The sequence below is a fragment of the Nymphalis io genome, chromosome 29, assembly GCF_905147045.1.
Source record: "Nymphalis io chromosome 29, ilAglIoxx1.1, whole genome shotgun sequence".
Lineage (NCBI taxonomy): Eukaryota > Metazoa > Arthropoda > Insecta > Lepidoptera > Nymphalidae > Nymphalis > Nymphalis io.
In genome coordinates, this window is record NC_065916.1 from 6906113 (window position 1) to 6929511 (window position 23399).

At 34.6% G+C, this 23399-nt stretch overlaps 2 protein-coding genes across 2 annotated transcripts; one reads left to right on the plus strand and one right to left on the minus strand.

The window, feature by feature from the left end:
* The first annotated feature begins 713 nt into the window (after positions 1–713).
* On the plus strand, positions 714–1496 carry LOC126779395 (uncharacterized). Its single transcript, XM_050503317.1, has one exon. The coding sequence runs from the start codon at positions 714–716 to the stop codon at positions 1494–1496; it is 783 nt and encodes a 260-aa protein (XP_050359274.1).
* Positions 1497–7061: 5565 nt separating this feature from the next.
* LOC126779523 (UDP-glucosyltransferase 2-like) lies at positions 7062–21738 on the minus strand. Its single transcript, XM_050503581.1, has 10 exons — positions 21606–21738; positions 13845–13988; positions 13308–13395; positions 12925–13090; positions 12414–12608; positions 11374–11593; positions 10182–10401; positions 9102–9321; positions 8103–8206; positions 7062–7278 (listed from the first exon to the last, which is right to left on the minus strand). The coding sequence occupies exons 2-10, from the start codon at positions 13983–13985 to the stop codon at positions 7103–7105; spliced, it is 1530 nt and encodes a 509-aa protein (XP_050359538.1). The 5' UTR covers positions 13986–13988; positions 21606–21738; the 3' UTR covers positions 7062–7102.
* Between the last annotated feature and the right edge of the window lie 1661 nt (positions 21739–23399).

Here is a 23399-nt window from a genome sequence, read left to right on the forward strand (position 1 = left end):
CGCACAACAATATGACGCTTAATCTCGCTACATTTAAGTTTAGAATCCTGGATGTTTGTAAATAAATTGCTCAATATTTTATTTTTTTAATTTTAAAGCTATCGTCATGTACGTGATAACTGTAGTCAGGTGATTTTCTTACATAAGAGCATGGAACCCTTTTATCTTGAGGCGAAGGTTTAGCTTATTCTTTCACGCATCCAAGGATATACACGTGCAGGATTTTTTTTTATATGCGCCGGGATGGCAAATGACTCTACTCCACCTGATGGTAAGTGGTAGTAGACTCCAAACGCGACGACGGCCAGTACAGTCGGGAAGAATATTCTGTACTAGCCGTCCCCGCCTTGCCGGCCCGCAAGATGCCTCTTCACGCCTCGTTTGAAGGAACCCGGGTTGTAAGAGGATTCATTTTCCATGTCATGATGAGTCAGTGGTGAGCTTGAAGCCTCGATGGCTCGTGCTTTTTTTATTGAAACCAAATAGGCTGTCTAATGATATGGTCATCACGGCCCATTGATTGGCACTGTTAGAAATATAATCCCTTAAATCCTTAGCCACCAACCTTGGGAACTATGATGTCAACCTTGTGTCTGTTACACTGGCTTACTTAACCTTCAAATCAGAACACAACAACACTGAGTGTATCTGTTTGGCGGTACAATATATGAGTTGGTGGTACCAAGTAAGAGAAAGGGAATTCAGCTTCGAACATGGACGTTTTTATGTCTCCCAGTAATACAGTGTCAGAGCAATCAACTATTATAAGCGAATTGAAAAGTATTAAAGAAGAGTTGTATGCTACTCGTAATGAGCTGAAAGAATTTAGGAATGAAATGGCATGTATATCGTCTTGTATAATAGTATGTAATGAAAGAATAGATGGGATCGAGAACAGATTGGAATGCTTAGAAAAACGACTCGAAACTCATAGTATCAACAACGATGAATCCCTGAAAGCAACAGTAGACCAGCTCAAAGCAGACCTTAATGAGAGGGAACAAGATTTATTACTTAATGACATCGATATCACCGGCATTCCGGAAAGCAAAGGTGAAAACCCTTATCATATTGTGATGCTCATAGCCGCAAAACTCAGCGTTAAAATCGATGAACAAGATATCACGCGGGCAGAGCGTATAGGACCTATACACGGTTCAAAAGAAGGAGAAAACGCAACGCGCCCAATTGTAGTGAGATTATCGAGGAAGACTCTACGAGATGACTTACTACGAGCGGCACGTATCCGGCGTGGTGCAGACACAGCAGATATGAATATTCCAGGCAATCCTAGAAAATTTTACGTCAATGAACGCCTGACAAAAACTAACAGGCAATTATTTAAAAAGACGCGAATTGCGGATAAAACGTCTAAGTGGAAATTTATCTGGACACGAGAAGGAAGAATATATACAAGACAAAACGAAGGTAAACCGAGTATCAGAATTAAATCCGAATCAGATATACTTCGTATTTTTAGGATTGATCAAGTTTGATCCGATGTTGCGTTTAAATTACATATTAACTTCGTTTTTATCGATAACTCTTTTCATACTTTTACTTTTCATATTTTTATTTGTCTTATGTTTACTTTTATTATTAATAAATGCACGTTCACTCTATGTATATTTAAAACTGCACTATACTCGTGTAATCATAATAACCATAACAACAGAAAAGACGACAAATATGCTTATTTATATTATTATATCAACAATTATTATATCAAGAAGATCTAAGTTATTGAATTATTGTATGAACAAGGGCATGTTAACTACTCAAATTATAAACAAATTTAAATTCTTATATATTTATGTTTGGGGAACAGGTAGCAAGGCAGCAATCACATGACGGAATATTTAAGACTTAGTTTGCTCAATGTTAGATCACTCAACACGGGACGAGATGAACTCTTAGTTTCTATAGAAAAGCATTCGTCTGATGTATTGGCCATAAACGAAACCTGGATTAGAGAAGGAGACGACATATCTCTGCTGCAAATACCAGGGTATATTTTTAAACATATACCCAGATCTACAGGGAAAAGAGGAGGTGGTGTTGGTTTTTATATTAAAAAAAAATCAGGACTCACATCATACAACATCCGAAAACGTCTCTAGAACAAATGTGGATTGAGTTACAACACAAAGGGCTTCGCTTAGCCATCGGGACTGTCTATAGGCCGGAAACACAAAATATTGGAAACTCTATAGAAGAATTAAGTGAAACTTTGAGCTCCCTGTCAGCGTACAGTTTTCAATGTCTCTTAACTGATTTTAATATTGACCTTTTAAATAGTAGTTCAAACGACACAAAAGAATTTTTAAGGTCCTTAGATCAACAAAATTACACACAGTTAGTTCAGGAGCCTACGAGAATAACTATGACATCAGCAACACTTTTAGATTTAATTTATAATATTTAAGACTGACATAAAAAAACAAAAAGATGGGGTAAAATCAATTACCAAAAGATATTTTAATGATATAGACGAGGAAGAATTTGGGGAAGATTTGAGAAATATTTCATGGAATAAAATCAAAGAATCTGAAAGCATCAATGATATGGTAGCAAAGTTCAATTGTGAAATATTAAATTTATTTGATAAACACGCACCGGTCAAAGTCATAAAAATAAAAAACAATTCTTATCCATGGATTACCGAGGTTATTAAAATAATGATGGAAAAAAGGGATGAGGCGCTAAAAAAGCCAATAATAGTAAAAATGATGCAAGTTGGTCATATTATAAAATGTTCAAAAATTTTACCAATGCAAGTATAAAAAGAGAAAAAAAAGCTTATATAAATTTCTATGTGAATAAAAATGCCAATAGACCAATTCTAATGTGGCAACATTTTAAGAAAATTTCTCCCTTAGGCAAGGGCAATTCAGGTTGTATACCACCTCATTTGCAAAAACCAGACAAAATTAACGATTTTTTATGACATTGCCAGGCAATGAAATCACAAATTTAAAGACACTAGCCCAATTCACAACGAATCGAGACTCGAACACCGAATTTTTCATAAAAGAATGCTCGAAAGAGCAAGTACTTAACATAATAAACAACATCTCTTCAAATGCAATTGGGCATGATAACATTTCAATAACTATGATAAAATTAACCTTGCCTGTTACGCTTGATATTATTACCTATATCATTAATCAATCTATCAAAACACACACGTTTCCAGACTCATGGAAAATAGCAAAAGTAATACCTTTACCAAAAATCACATCAGTAGAAAACTATAAAGATCTAATACCCATCAGCATTCTTCCGGTTATGTCAAAAATTATAGAAAAAATCGTATGTATGCAACTAACAACCTACTTAGAAACACATAACATACTTCCAGAACATCAATCTGGCTTTAGAAAAGCTCATGGAACGGCCGCTGCGTTATCAGCAGTAACAGATGATATTCTTTCGGCATCAGATAATGGTAACGGAAGTATACTCGTTTTATTAGATTTTTCAAGAGCTTTTGATTGTATAAATATTGAACTTATGTTGGCAAAATTATATTACTATGGAATATCGCACAATGCTTGTAAATGGTTCATGTCTTTTTTAAAGGGAAGAAAAAAGTTCTGAACAAAAGGAACCGCTGATTTCGCACATTAAATCTAACACACGTGGAACCCCCCAAGGATCAAGTCTAAGCCCAATCCTTTTTATCATATATACAGTGGATTTAAGTCGCGAGTTAAATAGCTGTAAGATACATCAGTACGCAGATGATACTCAGGTATATCTACACTTTGATCCAAAAAATACAAACATTTCAGTAAATTTTATAAATAATGATTTAGAACATATATCTCAGTGGTCGGAAAAAAATAATTTAGTTCTTAATGCGAATAAATCAAAATATATGGTACTGGGCAGCAAACATCAACGTGAATGCATTAAGGGACACAACTTACAGATCAAAATAGGCAATGAATCTTTAGAACAAGTAAAAGTTGCAAAAAATCTTGGTCTATACGTTGACGAAAATCTCAGATTTATAGAACATCTAAATCTGAAAATAAAAAATGCTTTTTATAAATTAAAAGTTCTATATAGCTTGAGACCTTTCATGTCGGAGAAAGTAAGAGTTGCCCTGGTTGAGTCACTTATTTTATCGATTTTTAATTACTGTGACACAGTGTATGGTCCCAGATTATTGAAAAAGACCGAAAAAGCTATACAAAGAGTTCAAAATGCTTGCACTAGGTTTTGTTTTGACGTTCCTAAGAGATCACATGTAGCTCCTTTCATTAATTGTCACAATATTTTAAACATGAAATTACGTAGGAAGCTTCATCTAGCAGTATCTTTACATAAAATTGTACGGAGCAAAAAGCCAAATTACTTATATCAAAAGCTTGACTGGCTAGAGAATAGAAAAGATAGGAGTGTCCGAGAAAATGAGAAGATTAAACTATTAATTCCTAAACATAAGACAGTAGGATTTAAAGGTTCTTTCAAATATGCTGCAGCAAAAATTTGGAATAACCTCCCTTACGTGAATGTCATTTTTCAATTGTAATTTTAAAAAAATGCCTTAAAGAATATTACCTTCGTCTACAAGTAGAAGTGGCTACGTAACAAAAACTTTACAAATTAATGCGAATGAAGCAAAATATGAAAGAATAGAATCCTAAAAACTTAGACTTCTCTTTATTTTTATTTAATCATAGTTTCAATTGTCCTAGCCATGACGTACACATACAGTTATGGTTGTTATGATGCGAAGATGTGCATGCGTGTATTAAGTTTTGTTGTTCTATTAATGTTCAGCTTTAAAGTGTAGTTATTGACCTGGAGAAATTGCTTATTTACTTCTTTTTGTGCTATATAATTATGTCACCGGTTTCTCCTTTACTTGCTTTTATATCAGTTTTTGTTTTTTTTGTTTTATCATTTTCATTATACTTTAATATGATACGGAACGGTGCGGCGCTCTCAACTAAATCAACATAATATAGAAGGAGCAAGCTGAAAATCAGCGCTGGGCATAGCACAGCACATAGCTGAGCTTGCAACCAATTGCGATACGGTCGTCAATGAAAAAGAGTGGTAAATTAGAAAAAATGTGTCCAGTATGAATAATTTGTATCTCATAAAAAATATGTATGTTTTTCTTAAGAGTTACTTTGTAATGTACGACCTATCTGAAGCAATAAATTTTTATTATTATTATTAGTATTAATTCAACTGCGTAGTGGGCTTTTTTTTATAGAATAGGAAGGCGGACGAGCATATGGGCCACCTGATGGTAAGTGGTCACCAAACGCCCTTAGACATTGGCATTGTAAGAAATGTTAACCATCGCTTACATCACCAATGCGCCACCAACCTTGGGAACTAAGATGTTATGTCCCTTGTGCCTGTAATTACACTGGCTCACTCACCCTTCAAACCGGAACACAACAATACCAAGTACTGCTGTTTTGCGGTAGAATATCTGATGAGTGGGTGGTACCTACCCAGACGAGCTTGCACAAAGCTCTACCACCAGTAGAAAGGGCTACGTTTGCATGACCCTTTTCAAGACGTTGTTGACGCTGTTGGATTGTACTGAGTACACACATCTTCAATTTGAAAATGATATGGTCAAAAGCCGAGATGGCCCAGTGGTAAGAACGCGTGAATCTTAACCGATGATCGTGGGGTCAAGCCCGGGCAAGCACCACTGAATTTTCATGTGCTTAATTTGTGATTATAATTCATCTCTTGCTTTACGGTGAAGGAAAACATCGTGAGGAAACCTTCGTGTGTCTAATTTCACTGAAATTCGGCCACAAATGTATTCCATCAACCGGTACTGAAGCAGCGTCGTGGAATAAGCTCCAAGCTTTCACCTCAAAAAGGGAGAGGAGGCCTTCAGCCTAGCAGCGGGATATTCACAGGCTGTTACGGAATATCTATTAGTTTACGCGGCGCCATTAAAAGTACCAGACGTCATAATTTTATCCGACATCTTGAACAATCAGCGTTATATTTCAGCCAATTTACTCAAAACCATAATTAATTATCTACCTAAACCTCATGAATAGCTCCGTTCATCGGTGAAAACCATATCAAAAACCGTTCGGTAGATTTTGAGGTAATCGCGTTTAGATAAACAAACGCAGCATGAAGACTTTGTTTTGTAATATAATGAGTAGTCATACTTCCAACAGTAGTAAATTGAAGACACATTATTTATTTAGGAAAAAATGCATTAAATTTCTAACTCTATCTCAACTTTAAAATAAAGCTATTTACTTTGTCTAATGTTTTCTGATAATGAAAACGTTTGATATCATCGTGTTCGTTTGATAAATATTATAAATTGTACTCTATTTTAATGTGTTTTGAATTTTATTTAGAAATCAACCATTTATTATCGTTGTATTAAAATAAATATATTTTACCTTTCCTACTTATCGACAGAAATTGTTTCTGAAAGATAAAAAAACTAGTAAAAATTACGTAGAGTTGTTAAATAATTGAATCGTCATTATCTTTACGAATATTAATCAAATAAAATAAAATCATGTTGATGATGTTTTACTTCACCGTCAAGCACGAAATGAATTATAATAACAAATTTAGCACATAAAAATTCAATGGTACTTGCCAAGGTTTGAACCCACGAACATCGTTACGATTCACGCGTTCTTACCACTAGGCCATCTCGGCACCCGTTAAATACTCCGCCGTTAGTATATTAGAGCGACTTATTTAACAATAGACGAGATGGCCCTGTGGTAAGAACGCGTGAATCTTAACCGATGATCGTGGGTTCAAACCCGGGCAAGCACCACTGAATTTTCATGTGCTTAATTTGTGATTATAATTCATCTCGTGCTTTACGGTGAAGGAAAACATCGTGAGGAAACCTGCATGTGTCTAATTTCACTGAAATTCTGCCACATGTGAATTCTACCAACCCGCATTGGAGCAGCGTGGTGGAATAAGCTCCAAACCTTCTCCTCAAAAAAAAAAAAAAAAAGAGGAGAGGAGGCCTTTAGCCCAGCAGTGGGACATTCACAGGCTGTTACACATTTAACAATAAAAAGGCATTGTTTTTAAAAAACGTTTTTATTTTTTAAATAAATAATACTTAATGTCTTTTCTCTTTCTTGCTTTTGACATTTTTATCTTTTTTAAACAAACCTACAATTTTCTTAAAAATTCTGTACATTATATAAAATATAAAAAGAATTAAAGCAAACTGGTCCAACATCCACAGTTGGTACCACGAATAGAGGAGAGCTTTGGAACGGAGATGGTTAGCGCCTGCAAAATAAAAATAGCAAGTTAATACCAATAAGCGCCTTAACAATTTTATTTCCCTAGGATTTCCTATTTGTTTTAGTATTTAACTAATATATTATTTCCAAATTATCCTTAATCTTTCTGTACTAATTATATAAGTAATTTTTTTAAACTGTTGTACTTAATATCGTCATATTCTAATGTAATATCTATGATTAATATTGTAAAGAGAGCTTGGATGCACTCGAGTGCCTTTATCAAATAAGCCTACCGTTCCATATATAGGACTGCAAGACTTAAATGGTAAATGTCGTTTAAGATCTTTTGTATACTGTGTAATAAGCTTAAGTTTATAAAATGTTTAAGAAAAATATACATTTTATAGTTTCAGGCTTATTTGAGTTAATTTATGTTTACAATAATTCATGTCGTGTTCAGTAATAACGTCGTGAGGTAACCAGCGGTCTAATTCTACTAATATATAAGTATTACGATACGTTCCCGATTCAATTCCAATCCAGCTTTGACTATTATATATTTATTCTGATCGAAACCGATCCTATATGGTGTTAACATATACCGATATGTCAAAACTAAATTTATTTGTTAACTTTTATGCCAATAGTCGATAATTAAATTAAATAGGAAAACAGATAAACGGCAACGATTAAGCTTCGATTCGATTGCGATAAAGTGACAATTGAATAGAATTGAATTTGTATTAAATAGCAGCCACAAATTCGTGAAAACAGCGTGGTGTAATAAGCTGGATTCTTCGAAAGACCTTTGTCCAGTGGGACAGTCTGTTGTATACTTATTAAGGGTTCTTATTTCCATTGATTTACCATTGCTCTCGATGGCGAGTCGCACGTAGTGCTGTATGAGGTGAGTGGTGGTCACTGGACGGTCGGTGAACAGTTTCGATAGGTACTTCGCTCGTTTGTAGTATCTGTTATAATATTATTAACTTATATTAATCAACGATTTTAGAACCGAAATAATAAAGATTGAACGCGTAGTTATCATGCGAGGCTGCTCAGATCAAGAGAATTGCAGACACTAAACTTTTTTTTATAGAATTGTTTAAAGTTCTGATTTTAATTATTTAGTGAAAACTTGATGGTTTATATGTTATTTTATTGACATTTATTATTTCTGTGTTACATACTGTTTACTGAAAAATAAACATAAATATAAGTTAAGCCTGTTTTAATCAAAGGAGTAAGATAATAAGCAAGTTTGACATTGAAATGGATTACCGGCTTTGAATAATTTGTGGTATTAATGGAGTTTGCGAATTCTTCATTGGAACTTTGGAAGTAAAATTAAAGCATATATTAAGTTGAAGACACAAATATTAATATTTCCGCACTTCTGGTGACCCAAGAGCTGGCGCTTATTTAGCCCAAAGGCTGAGTCTAACGGTGCAGAGCGGCAATAGTGCCATCGTCTTGAGTACAATGCCACAGGACAATCTTTTAGACGGCGTGTTTTTGCTTCAAATTTGTAATGTGTATTTCTGTGTGTGTGTATTTATGTGATCTTTTTATTTTAATTTTGTATTTTATAGAAATGTCTGTACATATTTAAAAAGATAAATAATCATAAAAAAAGTTAAGTGGAATAATTAAAAGAACTGTATGTAGTGCATAATACAGAGATATTAGCAATTCGTATGGAATATCTAAGGTTTCTTTATTCTTGAATGATGTATTATAATCAAATTATACGAAGGTGGATGAGTAAATCCATAATTATCCTGGCTCCCTAAACCTTCTAACAACAAGGTTACTAGAACAATGATGCAGAAGACTCTTTCAGTTATACCACAAAAGTTACATCACCTGTCGTTGCTCAGCATTTCTTTCAAGGCGTCTTTCAGCGCCTCCCCCATATCTACTGTGAAGTCTACCATCAGCGCGTGACCCCCCCGCACGCATTTCTGCGCGTTTGAAGGCTGATCTCCGAACACGGGGATGGCTATGATGGGAACTCCGAACCGGAGCGATTCCAGCGTGCTAAGGAGACCGCCATGAGTGATAAAGACTTTCACGTTTTTGTGAGCTGGAAGATTAATTTAAGTTATTATGACATGTTAAAATTACTATTACGCGATGTTTTATAGTTTTTCAATTATACCAGAACAAATAAAAATATACAAATTGGTTCTTGCGAGCACATCTAGATATGTATGCACGATGTGTTAGGAAAACGTCAAAACTATAAAAAGTTCTAAAAAATGTCTGTGATTTCATCTTGATATATTTCATAAGAGTACTACAGGTTTGAGCAAGGTCTATGTCAGTTAGCTCCCAGTAAAAGCCTGTGAATGTCCCACTGCTGGCCTAAGGCCTCCTCTCCCTTTTTGAGGAGAAGGTTTGGAGTTTATTTCACCATGCTCGAATGCGGGTTGGTGGAATACACATGTGGCAGAATTTCAGTGAAATTCGACACATGCAGGTTACCTCACCATGTTTTCCTTCACCGTCAAGCACGAGATGAATTATTATAACAAATTTAGCAAATAAAAATTCAGTGGTGTTTGCCCGGGTCTGAACCAACGATCGTCGATTAAGATTCACGCGTTCTTACCACTGGGCCCTCTCGGCTTTCAGTTAGCTCATTGACAATTAATACGTTACATTAACAATTAATAATTAATAATTATATAATAACAATAATAAATGTGCCGCTGGTTCGGAATGTCGATTCTACAGAAAAGAACCGGTAAGAAACTAAGATGTCATTTATTTTTCACCAATTAAAATTACACAGATAAGTACATAAATAATTAAAAACAATTGAATTAGTATTTAAAATGCATGGAGTATGTCATCAAAGAATACTAATTCCACATTTTTTATCATCTATATAATCCTTTATTGAGTAATATTTTACTGATAATAATATTTTACATAACTCACCAAGAATGCTGGATTGCGGCATCCAGGGTCTGATGTGGACGTTCTTCGGCAGACCATCGAGTTTTTCCTCGAACTTCCAGAGCACGGTGTACGGCAGTTCACCGAAGAGATTAATAAGATCTTTTCTAGTCTTCTCTGGCAGCATTGAAGACTTGAGGACTGATCCCATGCTGAAGTACACGACACCTTGAGGAGAGGAATCTAGAAGATCTTGTAGGTCCTGAAATTTCAAAAAGTAAAACGCTGTTTAGCTAAGGTATGCAACCAAATATGGTTATTGAAAATATTTCTCGGTGAAACCACAATGCACCACAGCAAAACCAAAAGCGAACCGACCGCTGCCCAAGTAGATCGTAAAGGTGGTAAAAACGCCGGTTGAAAATCCTCTCCCTCCACGATGTCAGTTCAGTATGATGTTAGCTATCTGTGACTTCATCATTTTTACTGGTGGTAGGGCTTTGATCAAGCACAACTGCCTAGGTACCAACCACTCATCAGATATTCTACCGTAAAAGAGCAGTACTTGATATTGTTCTGTTCCGGTTTGAAGGGTGAGTGAGCCAGTGTAATTACAGGCACAAGGGACATAACATAGTTCCCAAGGTTAGTGGCGCATTGACGATTTATACAATGGTTAACATTTCTTCCATTGGCAACGTCTATGGGCGTCGGTGACAATTAACCACCAGGTGGCCCATTTGCTTGTTTACCTGCCTATAATATACAAAAAAAAGAATCATAAACTGGTTTCTAATTGGCTAGTTACCGACATTTATAATGACCGTATCAATATTATTTATATAATGGTTGTTTATTTCGCACCCCCGAGGTTATTCTAATATTGAATTCACAGAATATTAAATTAATCATCCGGATTACCAGCCAGCTAACGTTGAAGGGCAACGACCTAAATGTAGGAGCTGATGGTGATGAACAACTGTACTGATTTTCTTTAATAATAAAGATATTCTAGATCGCCTATCAACTAAAAAAAAAATTAAATCAAAATCAGTTCATCCGTTTAGGAGCTACGATACTACAGACAAAACCCCACGTTATAAGGCCCCTCTTTTTTGCGTCGCGGGTTAGAAATAATTAAAACAATATTAAACTAATACGAATAATATTGTTAGATAATGTTTCATTAATGTCATTTCGACCACTAAAAATATTTTATATATATGTTTTTTACCTTTGGTAGCGGTGGCACTTCTTCAGAGATATGATACCCCCCAATTTCAACAACATTGGGCGGGAGACTCTGGGCTGGTGCGAACGAGGGGTGCGAGTTGACGAAGAGTATGGAAACGTTGTAGAGTGCTTCGTCGTAAGGAGGAAGGGTCACACCCCGGGCTTTTGCGATGGGGGAGAAGTAGCTTTCGTAGTCGGACTTAACCGTCGAGTAGTGCAATCTGGAAGAAATATTATTAGTTTTTTTTGTGTTTTAGGTAAGCGGACGGACAAATAGGCTGATACTAAGTGGGCACCACCGCCCATAGACATTGGTGATGTAAAAAATATTAACCATTTCTTATTCAATGCGCCATCAACCTTGGAAACGAAGATGTTACGTCCATTGTGCCTGTTATAATAGTTCACTCACCCTTCAAAACAAGACCGCAACAATAATAAGTATTGCTGTTTAGCGGTAGAATAGCCAAATGTGTGGGTGGTACTCAGACGGGCTTGCACAAAGTCCTACCACGTACAAAACGTCACCAAGCCGATTCATATGTATCTTATTATATAATATATCTATATTTATAAAATCATAAAAGATCTTTCTAAGAAACTGGTCCACACTTTTGGTGACCCAAGAGCTGGCACGGCGCTTATTTAGCCCAAAGGCTAAGTCTAGCGGTGCAGAGAGGCAATAGTGCCAACGTCTTGGGTAAAATGCCACAGGACAATCTTTTAGATGGAGTGTTTTTGCTATAAATTTGTAATGTGTATTTTGTTTTTTTTTTTTTTAATTTTATATATTGTAAAAATGACTGTACATAGTTTTCATAAACTGTAGATTTTACAATAATACAATGTATGTATTATTACCATAATACATTAAAATCGTTAGTCCTGATAACGGAGTCTATGAAATTGAAATTCGGATAAAGGTTTATATTATAATGATCATCCGCTAAGGAAGGATTTATGGATTATACAACTTTAAGGGGGGAAGTAGGAGGATTTTTGCGATAGAATAGGGAGACCATTAAATTGTAAATTACTTACATTGTTCCACTGCTCATGTATAAGAAAGCAAAAGTATTCATGAGACGACTCCAAAAGTTCATCGGTATGGGCGAGTCGTTTTTGATGGCTGGTATTACGGGTACGGATCTAACAGTGTCGATTAAGTCTTCCATGTGCGGGTGCATCACCATACCGCTGAGGAGGATCCATGGTACTTGCTGAACAGCCGCGTATCTGGATGAAGTGGTTTTTATTAAATACGTTCTTTATTCCATTGGACTCTTACTTTAAAACTATTTTTCAAAGAATTTACGTTAAGTGACAAAAAAACTTTAATTAATCATTTAAATTTAGTTAAAAAAAAATTTATAATAAAATTTTAAATTAATAATTTAGTTAAAAATACAAATGTCAATGCCATAAATCTTCAAATTTTTTTACTATATATGTATCTCTAGCCAAAAATCCTTATTTCTTGTGTGTATTATGTGTTCAGTGTGTGGCTAGCTATTTAGGCCTTCACATAACAGATAGATAGGCAGATACATACCCAGAATCAACATCAGAAAAAAACCACTCCGTGACGACCGCGTCAAACTTCTCCTTCATCAGTGCATCCCTGACTGCTGGAGTTCCTATTGCATCCCTGGATATGTTCCTCGCGAATTCCCTGACTATTGACATACCTTGCTTAGAACGATCTATAATATCGACATCTGAAAAGCAAATTTAAAATTAAATATAATGCATGGCAACACCAGCTTTTAGCGAGCAATCCTGAATCTAGGGATATATTTTTTGATGAAGCTCTATCGATTATTTAATAAATTAAAATTATAATATATTTATAGGACCGACCTAGGGCTGGATGGCGCCCTAGGTCGGTGCCTTATAGGCCTAGACATATCTATCCGGGATATTTTCGTGACTCACTTTGGGTTAGCATTTGTATGTGACTAACGTCTATGTACTTCAGATTTTTCACCGGTTTCGATTCTGGGTATGTTGACACGAATGTTATCTGAAAAAGATAAAATTTAATCATTCAAAGATAAAATATGGCTTTTGGAATAGGAAGACAAATGAGTAATTGCATAATATTAGGATACCTGGTCACATTCCGCAATTTGGACAATGTCAACCATTTCTTAAACCAGTAATGCACCACCATCAAAGGGGTAAAATTGTTATTTTCCATTTGCCAGTAATTCGATCGAGAATCGAAAATTCGATCAATTACAAGTGAGGTTTTTTTTTTAATAAATTGCGTAACCACAGCTCTGATTGAAAGATAAGATCGAAGCCCATTCCTCCACGCTGCTCCGTTGTGTGATCATACATGTGGCAGATTTACCTCCGGGATGCTTGTCCTCTCAACGCTCCCCTCACGGAATACGAGATGAATATTATAAAGACAAAGCACTTTAAAATTCAGTTTTGGTAATAATTTTCTAAATAGATATAAATTACCTGATGGCCAGCTTTCAAAAGCGGATCCACGATGCCCTTCATCAAATGGTAGTGGCTCTTCGATGGCACCGATTGGATACATAGAATGTTGTAACCACACGCCGTGGAGATAGCAGACAGTAACAATATCACCAACTTCATGGCCTGGAAGACGAAACACGAACCAGTGTTATAAACATTTTTTTTTAAATTTGCAATGTGTATTACAGTTTGGCTTGACGCGTGGAGGCCAAGTGAGGGCTCAATGGCACGTCCTAAGGGCCAGTATCCAGGTCTCCTGTATACGCATTTCATATATTAAATTATATTAAGCACATTAAATTTGTATATTGAATAAAGAAATTTGAAATTGGAAATAAAAGTACTGGCTGATCATGGGTCGTATATTACGTCATCGGCTGCTATAGACCAATTACAATACGGCAAGCACAAGATGCTATGAACTTCGAAAGTAAATCGCACGGCAATAATTCGCGTGCGGTCTACAAAAAAAAAAAAAAACAAAAAAGTCAAGCATATTACACGTACGTATGTATATATTAAATAAATTTAAAATATCCGTTCTTTAAAATTGACCGCACTCGAACGAAACCTGGACAGAATGCTCCAATCTTGCGTGAATATAATTATTGTGTTAAAAACAGTAACTCCGGACATGGTTGTGACGGGCTCTTATCGGTCATGAAAAAACGTGATGTTTCTTTTAGTATAAGCCGTTAATTTGTTTAAAAATTTAATTAGTTACTACCTTTTGTTTCTGTTTCTGTTTTTGTTCTTTATTTAAATATTTTTATTTTCTGTTTTTATTCTATTTTTGATTTGTATATTTTGTAATTGTGTTTGTGAATGGTGTGTTCTCTTGTAATCGATTGTGCATAGTTTTAAGTTAATGTAAAAAGTGATTTGAATTTGTGTTATGTACAACTGTTGGAGATCCAAATAAATAAATATTATATATATGTAAATTTAAAATATACTACATATATGTTTTAATATCAAATTCATTGTTACAAATTAATAAAAAATATATATTTATAGTATGTATTTTTTAATATGTTTGCCGGGAATAATCTATTCTACCTGATGGTAAGTGGATGTAGAGTCCAAACGCGACGACGGTCAGTACAGTCGGATCGATCTGCACTAGCCGTTCCGGCCTTGCCGGCCCGCAAGATGCCCCATGCCTCGGAACCCAAGTTATACGAGAAGGGGAACATGTGTAATCGTATCGTATCGTAACAGCCTGTGAATGTCTCACTGCTGGGCTAAGGCCTCCTCTCCCTTTTTGAGGAGAAGGTTTGAAGCTTATTCTTATTATGGAATACACATGTGGTAGAATTTCAGTGAAATTAGAGCAGGTTTCCTCACGATGTTTTCCTTCACCGTAAAGCACGAGATGTATTATAATTACAAATTAAGCAAATGAAAATTCAGTGGTGCTTGCCCGAGTTTGAACCCACGATCATCGGTTAAGATTCACGCGTTCTTACCACTGGGCCATCTCGGCTTACATGTGTGATATTAGCAGTAATCATAGCGGAAACTAGACTGTATAACACACTCCGCTATGACCTGGTCAACGGAGATGTACGAGTAAGGTATACCGCGGAAACCTCACGAAGTATGTATTACATAAATAAAACTTCGTCACAGACAGGCGATTTGTTTCTTAATTAAGACATATCTAATGAACACGGCCATGGTGTTTATCTGATGGATATTTATTACACCGATATCTCCTTCTGACATCATTTATTTGATATTCGCAAGAAAAAGACAAATATACTTTTAACTAATTGTTTTCGTATTTATTTCATACTAGAGAAGGTTGAGGGGCGGGTATAAGATAAAAAAAAATAGCCTGAGTCCGTCCTTGGAGTTCAATGCTTCATACCAAATTTAATTAAAATCGGTTCATTGATTTAGTTGTGAAAACGTGACATACAGACAGAGTTACTTTCGCATTTGTAATATTAGTATATATTTATATTTATAGTATGTTAATAAACTTCTATACGGCCTTGCTTGTGTCGCTTAGCGGGTGATTAGTGGAAGAATGTTTTGTGTTGTCCAATAAACTGTGAAAAAAATCCTGCTGTGCTTCGAAAAGGTAGTACAGCCGTTGGTCAGGCGACAGGTCAGCGACCACTGGTACCACCGGTTCGGTATGTAAATTCTACCGAGAAGAACCGGTAAGAAACTCAGTAACTCTTTTCCATACGGTCATAACATCATAGTTTCCAAGGCTTGTGGCTGATGGTGTAAGGAATGGTTAACATTTCTTATAGCGATGTCTATAGATGATGAAAAACTACCATCCAGCGCTCCATTTGCCCATCAACCTAATTTTTTTTTTTATTTGCCGGGAGAGCAAATGACTCTACTCCACCTGATGGTAAGTGGTAGTAGAGCCTACGACGACGGCCAGTACAGTCGGGAAGAATGTTCTGCACTAGCCGCCCCCGACCTGCCGGCCCGCAAGATGCCTCTTCACGCCTCGTTTGAAGGAACCCGGGTTGTAAAAGGAGGGGAACACGTGAACTGGTAAAGAATTCCATTTTTTGGAAGTGCGACAAAGAAAGGAGTTGCCAAATTTCTTTGTACGCGATGGAATTTCTGTCACAGTTAGTCGGTGACATCGAGAGCCAGCACGCGTAGGCTTATGAAGGAAGGGGGAAGCAGGAATTAGAGAGAATAATTCCTCAGAACACTCGCCGTGGTACAGTCAATAGAAAGTGCTCAGCGCTGCTATCTCTCGACGCAATTATAACGGCTCGAGGGTGTTTTGGCCTTTACGTTTCCATTAATTCGTCTTTTAATAAATAAATACCGGAGGTCATCGCTCGGGACCTTGTGGTCGCCCTCTGAGGCTGGGGTATTGGAGTGCATTGTTATCTAAAGATATAATTGTTATCAGCGATATAATTATTTATTTTTCATGTTAATTTATGTTCATTGTTTGTTATTATAGCATATTGTGTTGGAGTTTTAACATATGTGTTTGTTTTAACAATTAAATATCTTTTGAGGTGAAATAGATACTGAACTGTTTCGTATTAATTATTCATTTATCTCCACAGACTGCCTCGTTGGTTAAGTAGCTAGATATAAGGCTGCAGATCCCGAGTCCCTGGGTCAAATCACAAGTCGGACCAATAAAAAGCGGCTCGGAGTCTGGAAGTTGGAATTATGTACACTCCCTTGCCTCGGAAAGCATGTAAAGCCGTTGGGCTTGCGCTTGAACTCTTTCCGATCGTGTCGGATTGCCGTCCTATCGGATTATGAGACTAAGGGAATAGAGAGTGCATCTGTGTTTGCGCACACACTTGTGTACTATAAAACGTCCTGCGCAGTTGGCTAATCTCCCGTGAGATTGGCCGCCGTATCTGCAATCGGTTAGGGACATATCATATGCGAATTAAATACTATTTATTTTACATAATTTTTGTCTGGAAATCGACAAATATTCATTTATACATATCGTGGATTCAAACCCAAAAAACCAACGCTGAATTTTCATGTGCTTGATATGTGTATATTATTCATTCCGTAGTTGACGATGATAGTTATAGGTAGGCGGACGAGCATATGGGTCACGTGATGGTAAATGGTCACCAACGCCAATAGACAGTAGCATTGTAAGAAATTTTAACCATTGCTTACATCGCCAATGCGCCACCAATCTTGGGATCTAAGATGTTATGTCCCTTGTGCCTGTAATTACACTGGATCACTCACCCTTCCGGAACACAACACAATTAACGAACACAACGATGAACGAACGAACAGAAATACCAAGTACTGCTGTTTTGCGGTAGAATATCTGATGAGTGGGTGGTATCTACCCAAACGAGCTTGTACAACTCCCTATCACCAGTAAACACTTATAACGCGAATTTAGTACATCCTTTTAATAGGAAATCAATCAACCGTTTAATAGTTACGTTTGTAAATACATACATATACGATTAAGTGATCTCGTGTGACATTCTATTTATATATAAACTGTCATCAGTATCGTCAAGGTTGTTATCGCGAGATTAAACATAATAATTTTATTGTAATGTACAAGCCTGTGACTGTCCCACTGTTGTCCCTCCATTTGAGGAGAAGGTTAGGACTTTAGGATCTTATTCCACTATATTCGCTCGATGAATCACATGAAAATGTTGCTTGCCAGGGTTTGAACTTTGAACCCACTGATCCATATCATGTCTGCTGCTCTGTTACATATTATTGTATTATATAAAACGTATATACTGAACGACAAATATAAGTATCAGCTAACTTGAGTATAAATATTTTCAGTGAATTTTATCAATGACAATTCTAGACCGACTTCTTAATTGTGTATTGAGTTAGTATATATATACTATACTCTACTAATATATAAATAGTACTTCTGCTATTGTAAGTACCACTTAACCTTTATAATGGCTTCAAGCGAATCGCATGACTTATCGTAGTTTTGTTTTATAATACAGGAAGGCAGACGAGGCTAATGGTCCACCTGAAGTTAAGTTACTCCGACAGACATTGGCGATGTAAGAAATATTAACCATTTCTTACATCGCCAATGCGTCACCAACCTTGGGAAACACGATATGATCCACGTGCCTGTAATCACACTAGCTCAATCAAACCGAAACGCAATAATATTAAGTATTACTTTTACTAAACAGCTCCAATAAACTCCTCAACACACTGGCTGCAAAGCTGGATAGTCCCCTCTGGAGGTGCTGGGATCGTGCCCACGTATTACTAACGTAGTTTTAAGAATTGTTGTAATTAATTGCTTTGTTTTTATTTTTATATTTTTATTTATGGTTTTTTTTTTAAATTAAATAACTTCTTGATTAAAATTTTTATATTAAATTATAATAATAAAATATTAAATATAATGTTAAAAAACTATTTAAATTAAATTAAATTTTAAAATTGTTATTGATAAATATTATTATCTAAAAAAAAAATGTAATTATTTTTTATTATTGTATTGTATTTTAAAATTTGTTTAAAGTTAAAAAATATGTTTTACTAACACTATATGGGCTAATCCTGAAATAAAAAGTTTTATTATTATTATTATTACTGTTTAGCGGTAGAATATCTGATGTCTGTGTGGTCACCTAAGCCCTACCTAGAAAGGCTTAAAACTTTTCAAGAATTCACCGTGACTTTACTAAGTATGTCACTTTTGCCTCTTCAGTGCTATTCTGTAAGAACTCATTTCATCAATCACCACCCGTGTAATGTTGATAACCGACTTATGTTGATATATTATTTTGACGCGTGTGTTCTTATAATGTTATGACTATTATGGTCAATATCGCATGTCATTTTTGACATTTCACGAGCGTTTTTGCGGTGAGTTTTGAGTTTGCTCTTAAATAATAGTATTATTTATGTATTATATCGCCAAATTCGTCTCTATCGTCCATTAAATATAAATCAAACACGGTTTATTACTGGTCAAAATACGTTTCAACCTATGACATCTTTTGTATTTTTTTAGAAAGAAAAATTATGTAGAAAGATTATTTCAACTATATATATTTTGTTCTATGTATGTTCGGATGTAAATAACGTTTTTACATATTAACCGGTTTTAACGATACTAGACTAAGTTCTGAAGCTGTTTTTTTTTTTCAAATATTTTATAGTTATCGTTTTTGTTGTTACATGAAGTGGCCAGTAATATTATGTAAGCGTGTTTCTGCTATGCATTGCATGTTATCCTTAATAATATCAAGCAAGGAATTCATGAGGAAAAAACCATTAACATTAATAATATTAAAATATAATTCAAATTAAAATTAATTTAAAATCGCGTGTTCATACAAAATACTTCATTATGATAATTAACAAAGATTAAAATTATTTATTAATTATTCTAAAATGTCAACATTAGATATTCATTCGTTCATTTTATAAATTATTCTATAACATACAGGCTAAAGTATATTACCGTAAAGCCACAGATGACATTTTAAATGTTTAATTTGCCTTAAAATAAACATAAAAAACAAACAAATATTGGTTTTGAGATTATGGAAATTATTTATTTTATTATGTTATTGATATCACTGAATTTAAATAATCAAAAGAAAGAGGAAGTTTTGTTTTCAGCCAATATATTATATAATTCATTTTACCAAATAATTTATTTATTAAACAGGATAAGGTCTTACGTCGTCCTGTCACAGATGATAAAGGTTTGTATTAAAATTAATGCATCAAAAAAATAAACAAAAAAATTTATGCTATAACACAATAGGTATATGCTTGGAATATCACCAGGTAGGGGACGACCGGTTTTTGAAATTACTCCGAAGCTACAGTATATTTTCGAGCATATCCTAATTACTATAAAAACTTTCAAAAGGACAATGAACTTAGCGTAAATCGATTTTATTGATTCCTTATTTAAAAAATCGAGCACAGCAAAAACGATCTGAGTTTAATATTAAACACGCATGAAAAACATATTAGGCATTGAATTTGAATGTCAGTTCAATTTGACGAACCCACGTGTAGACGTCACTTTTAAATCAAGGATAATATTACCAACAAAAATCTAGTGAATTTTTTTAATTGAATATATCTAACTAATATCTAGGTAACAATTGCTCTGTTAAAATTACAGCTTTTATTTTTATTATTAGTATTTGAGATTGAGATGTAAATATATAACTGCGATATTAATAATATATGGCTGTTACATTATTTGCTTACGAGTATTCCGAGATATTTTATGTCGTCTTACAAAAATATAATTCGAATAAGGTTTTATTAAAGGCATAGTTTTTTAAGCTTTACGGTGAAGGAAAACATCGTGAGGAAACCTGCATGTGTCTCATTTCACTGAAATTCTGCCACATGTGTATTCTACCAACCCGCATTGGAGCAGCGTGGTGGAATAAGCTCCAAAACCTTCTCCTCAAAAATAGGAGAGGAGGCCTTTAGCCCAGCAGTGGGACATTCACAGGCTGTTACGGATAGTTTTTAAGTCTTTTTTTAATTAAATTTAATTAAAGTATAGTATAATAATTTAAAATCTGAAAAAATATCGAGTAATTTACACACATAAGTGCCGGATCCCCAACTTGGTACCACCGATCGAAATAAAAAAGGTATCCATTTGTTCAACATCATCAAAGAAACAAAAAATAACGCCGAATCGAAAACCCCGCTCTTTTTTGTTTAAGTACTATAAATAATAATTTGAGACTAAGGTATAATTTACTATGCCAGGTTTTATTAATAATAATTTATGAATTAATCGAGTAACCGATACTCACTGTATTAGTAACAAAGTAATTTTATAGTCGTATTTTGTCGCCACAAGAAAATGCATTTGTCCTTTTTAATAAAATCAGTAAAAAACTATATGTTTTATACTGGTTATGGTAAATTCTTATATCGAAAACGGGACGTTTCTCATTAGCCCGGGAAAATTCTATGAATAACATTATTCAAGAACATAGAACATACTATTGTATATTATACACCAAAAGAGTCAGAAGTATACAGTTCTAAACACAAAAAAATTAACGATATGTAAAAAAAGGCGATCTTATCGCAAAAAGAGCGATCTCTTTCAGACAACCTAAAGGCCGTGATAATTAATGAATTTAAAAAAATGAATGAATATGTCATTCGACTTTAAAAATAAAATAAAAAATATATATATATTTTTGACATTTTCATATTTATTATTAATTGAATAACTTTATAAAATGTATTTAAAAAAACACTTACTCTTTTTTATAATTGAATAACTCCAATTTTATTTTTAATATTGGCACAACAATTTCAATAAAATCACATTCCAAATTTAAATAATATTCTGTCTGTTATTTAAAAGTCAATCGGAACGAGCAACAGATTCCAGGTTTAAATTATTACTGAGGCGCTTAAACAACAAGTTCTGTCAAACAAACAAGTCAACAACGTAATTTTTAATCTTTGCACGCCAATATGACTCTTAAGTTTTAAAGCGTAAGTGTTGTATTAGATTGTATAATTTCTATATATAAATTGTCAATGTGTAATATTGTATTGGTGATTTGTGCGGTAAACGCATTATATTTTTAACTCTATCTTGATTAAACTAGAATGCTATTTACTTTGTTATGTTTTCATTTTCATAATTTGTAATTTGATAAATTTTACAAATTGAACTTTAATATAATGGATTATAATACAGTTTGATTTGTTTTTTCTCCACACACGTTATTATACATATTATCTATCTATGAGGTTGTTCAAGTGATGTGCGTGATTACATTTCTGGAGGCATCGTGTCGTACCGACATTGTGTCAACATACAATTACGTTCTCGCTCTCTCATACAAGTGATGTATATATCTGTCTCGCTTTGTTATTATTTGCTTCATTAATTTGCAAGATATGAATAGATAAACTATGTTTAGAGAATAGAGATTCATTGTACATTTTAATTATTGTAAATTACCACTTTTCTTTTTTTTTTAATTTATGCAAAGGTATTATTTGTATAACACGTAGGTACATTTTGTTTTTTTTTTAAATATATTTATGCAAAGGTATTCCTTTAAATCATAACTACGCACGTATTGTTCTTACAAATCCAAGTTTAAATTTGCCATAATTTTTAAACTCATTAATTATGTAAACGGGGTAAGTAACTCTTTGTAAATGGGACATTTTAATGGCTTAAGCGCTAAATCGCTTTTTTAGTATCGCTTTAACATTTTAAAATATATTATACCTATTAGGCATACATAAAAAAATCAATTCTTAGTATTAAGTGAAGAATCATTAAGTTAACAAAAACAAAAGTACAGAAAATTATTTAATAGTGTTTATTATGTTTAAATAAGTATTTAATAATCAAAATTTATTTTATTCGAGAAGGTTCTTACGAGAACTTTCGAAGCTTCCACCAGTTTTGAATGAATAGTGCGTATGGAATGTACTTTACGTTATATGAATTTATCATCATAAATATTTAAAAAAAAGTTACAAACCTAGATAAGCAAACAACTTTGGCAACAGGTCTACATAGCGATTTCATCCAGCAACCAACGGTGTAAGGAATAACTCGTAGGGTATGAGGTATGTGGATAAAAGTTAATACTAAGAATGTGGAGATCTTCGCCGAGCCACGAGCGGAGCACAGGAGGCGCCGCAGATGCGTTATATCAACACGATCCCACAGCATCTCCGATCCGAGGACGGCCATTGCAGTGGTTTTAGTGGGTACGAATCCCACATAACCTGGTATCCCCCCCCCCAAAGTAGCATCATCATCATGAAACAATTGTCATCTTTCGATTCTCTCTGTGTTGTGATTGCAAATGATTGTACAAAATGCAGTATTTGTAACTTTACTGCAATAGTTAGACATTTAGTCTGGCGGCCTTTTTTGTGGGTACTGAGGAGTACTATGAACGTGTACTCAATCATCAATAAATCAACTGTCAATCATCGTCCACTGCTGGACATAGGCCTCTCCCAAGGTGCGCTAAAGCTCCCGGTCATCCGCCTTCCGCATCCAGTCGGTGCCCTCCA

Coding starts and splice junctions, on each gene's coding strand:
- LOC126779395 (XM_050503317.1), top strand. CDS start 714: ATGGACGTTTTTATGTCTCCCAGTAATACAGTGTCAGAGCAATCAACT.
- LOC126779523 (XM_050503581.1), bottom strand. CDS start 13,985: ATGAAGTTGGTGATATTGTTACTGTCTGCTATCTCCACGGCGTGTGGT. Junction 10,402..11,373: donor AAGTGCCACCGCTACCAAAG/GTAAAAAACATA, acceptor TTGAAATTTCAG/GACCTACAAGATCTTCTAGA. Junction 7,279..8,102: donor ACTCGCCATCGAGAGCAATG/GTAAATCAATGG, acceptor TTTATTTTGCAG/GCGCTAACCATCTCCGTTCC.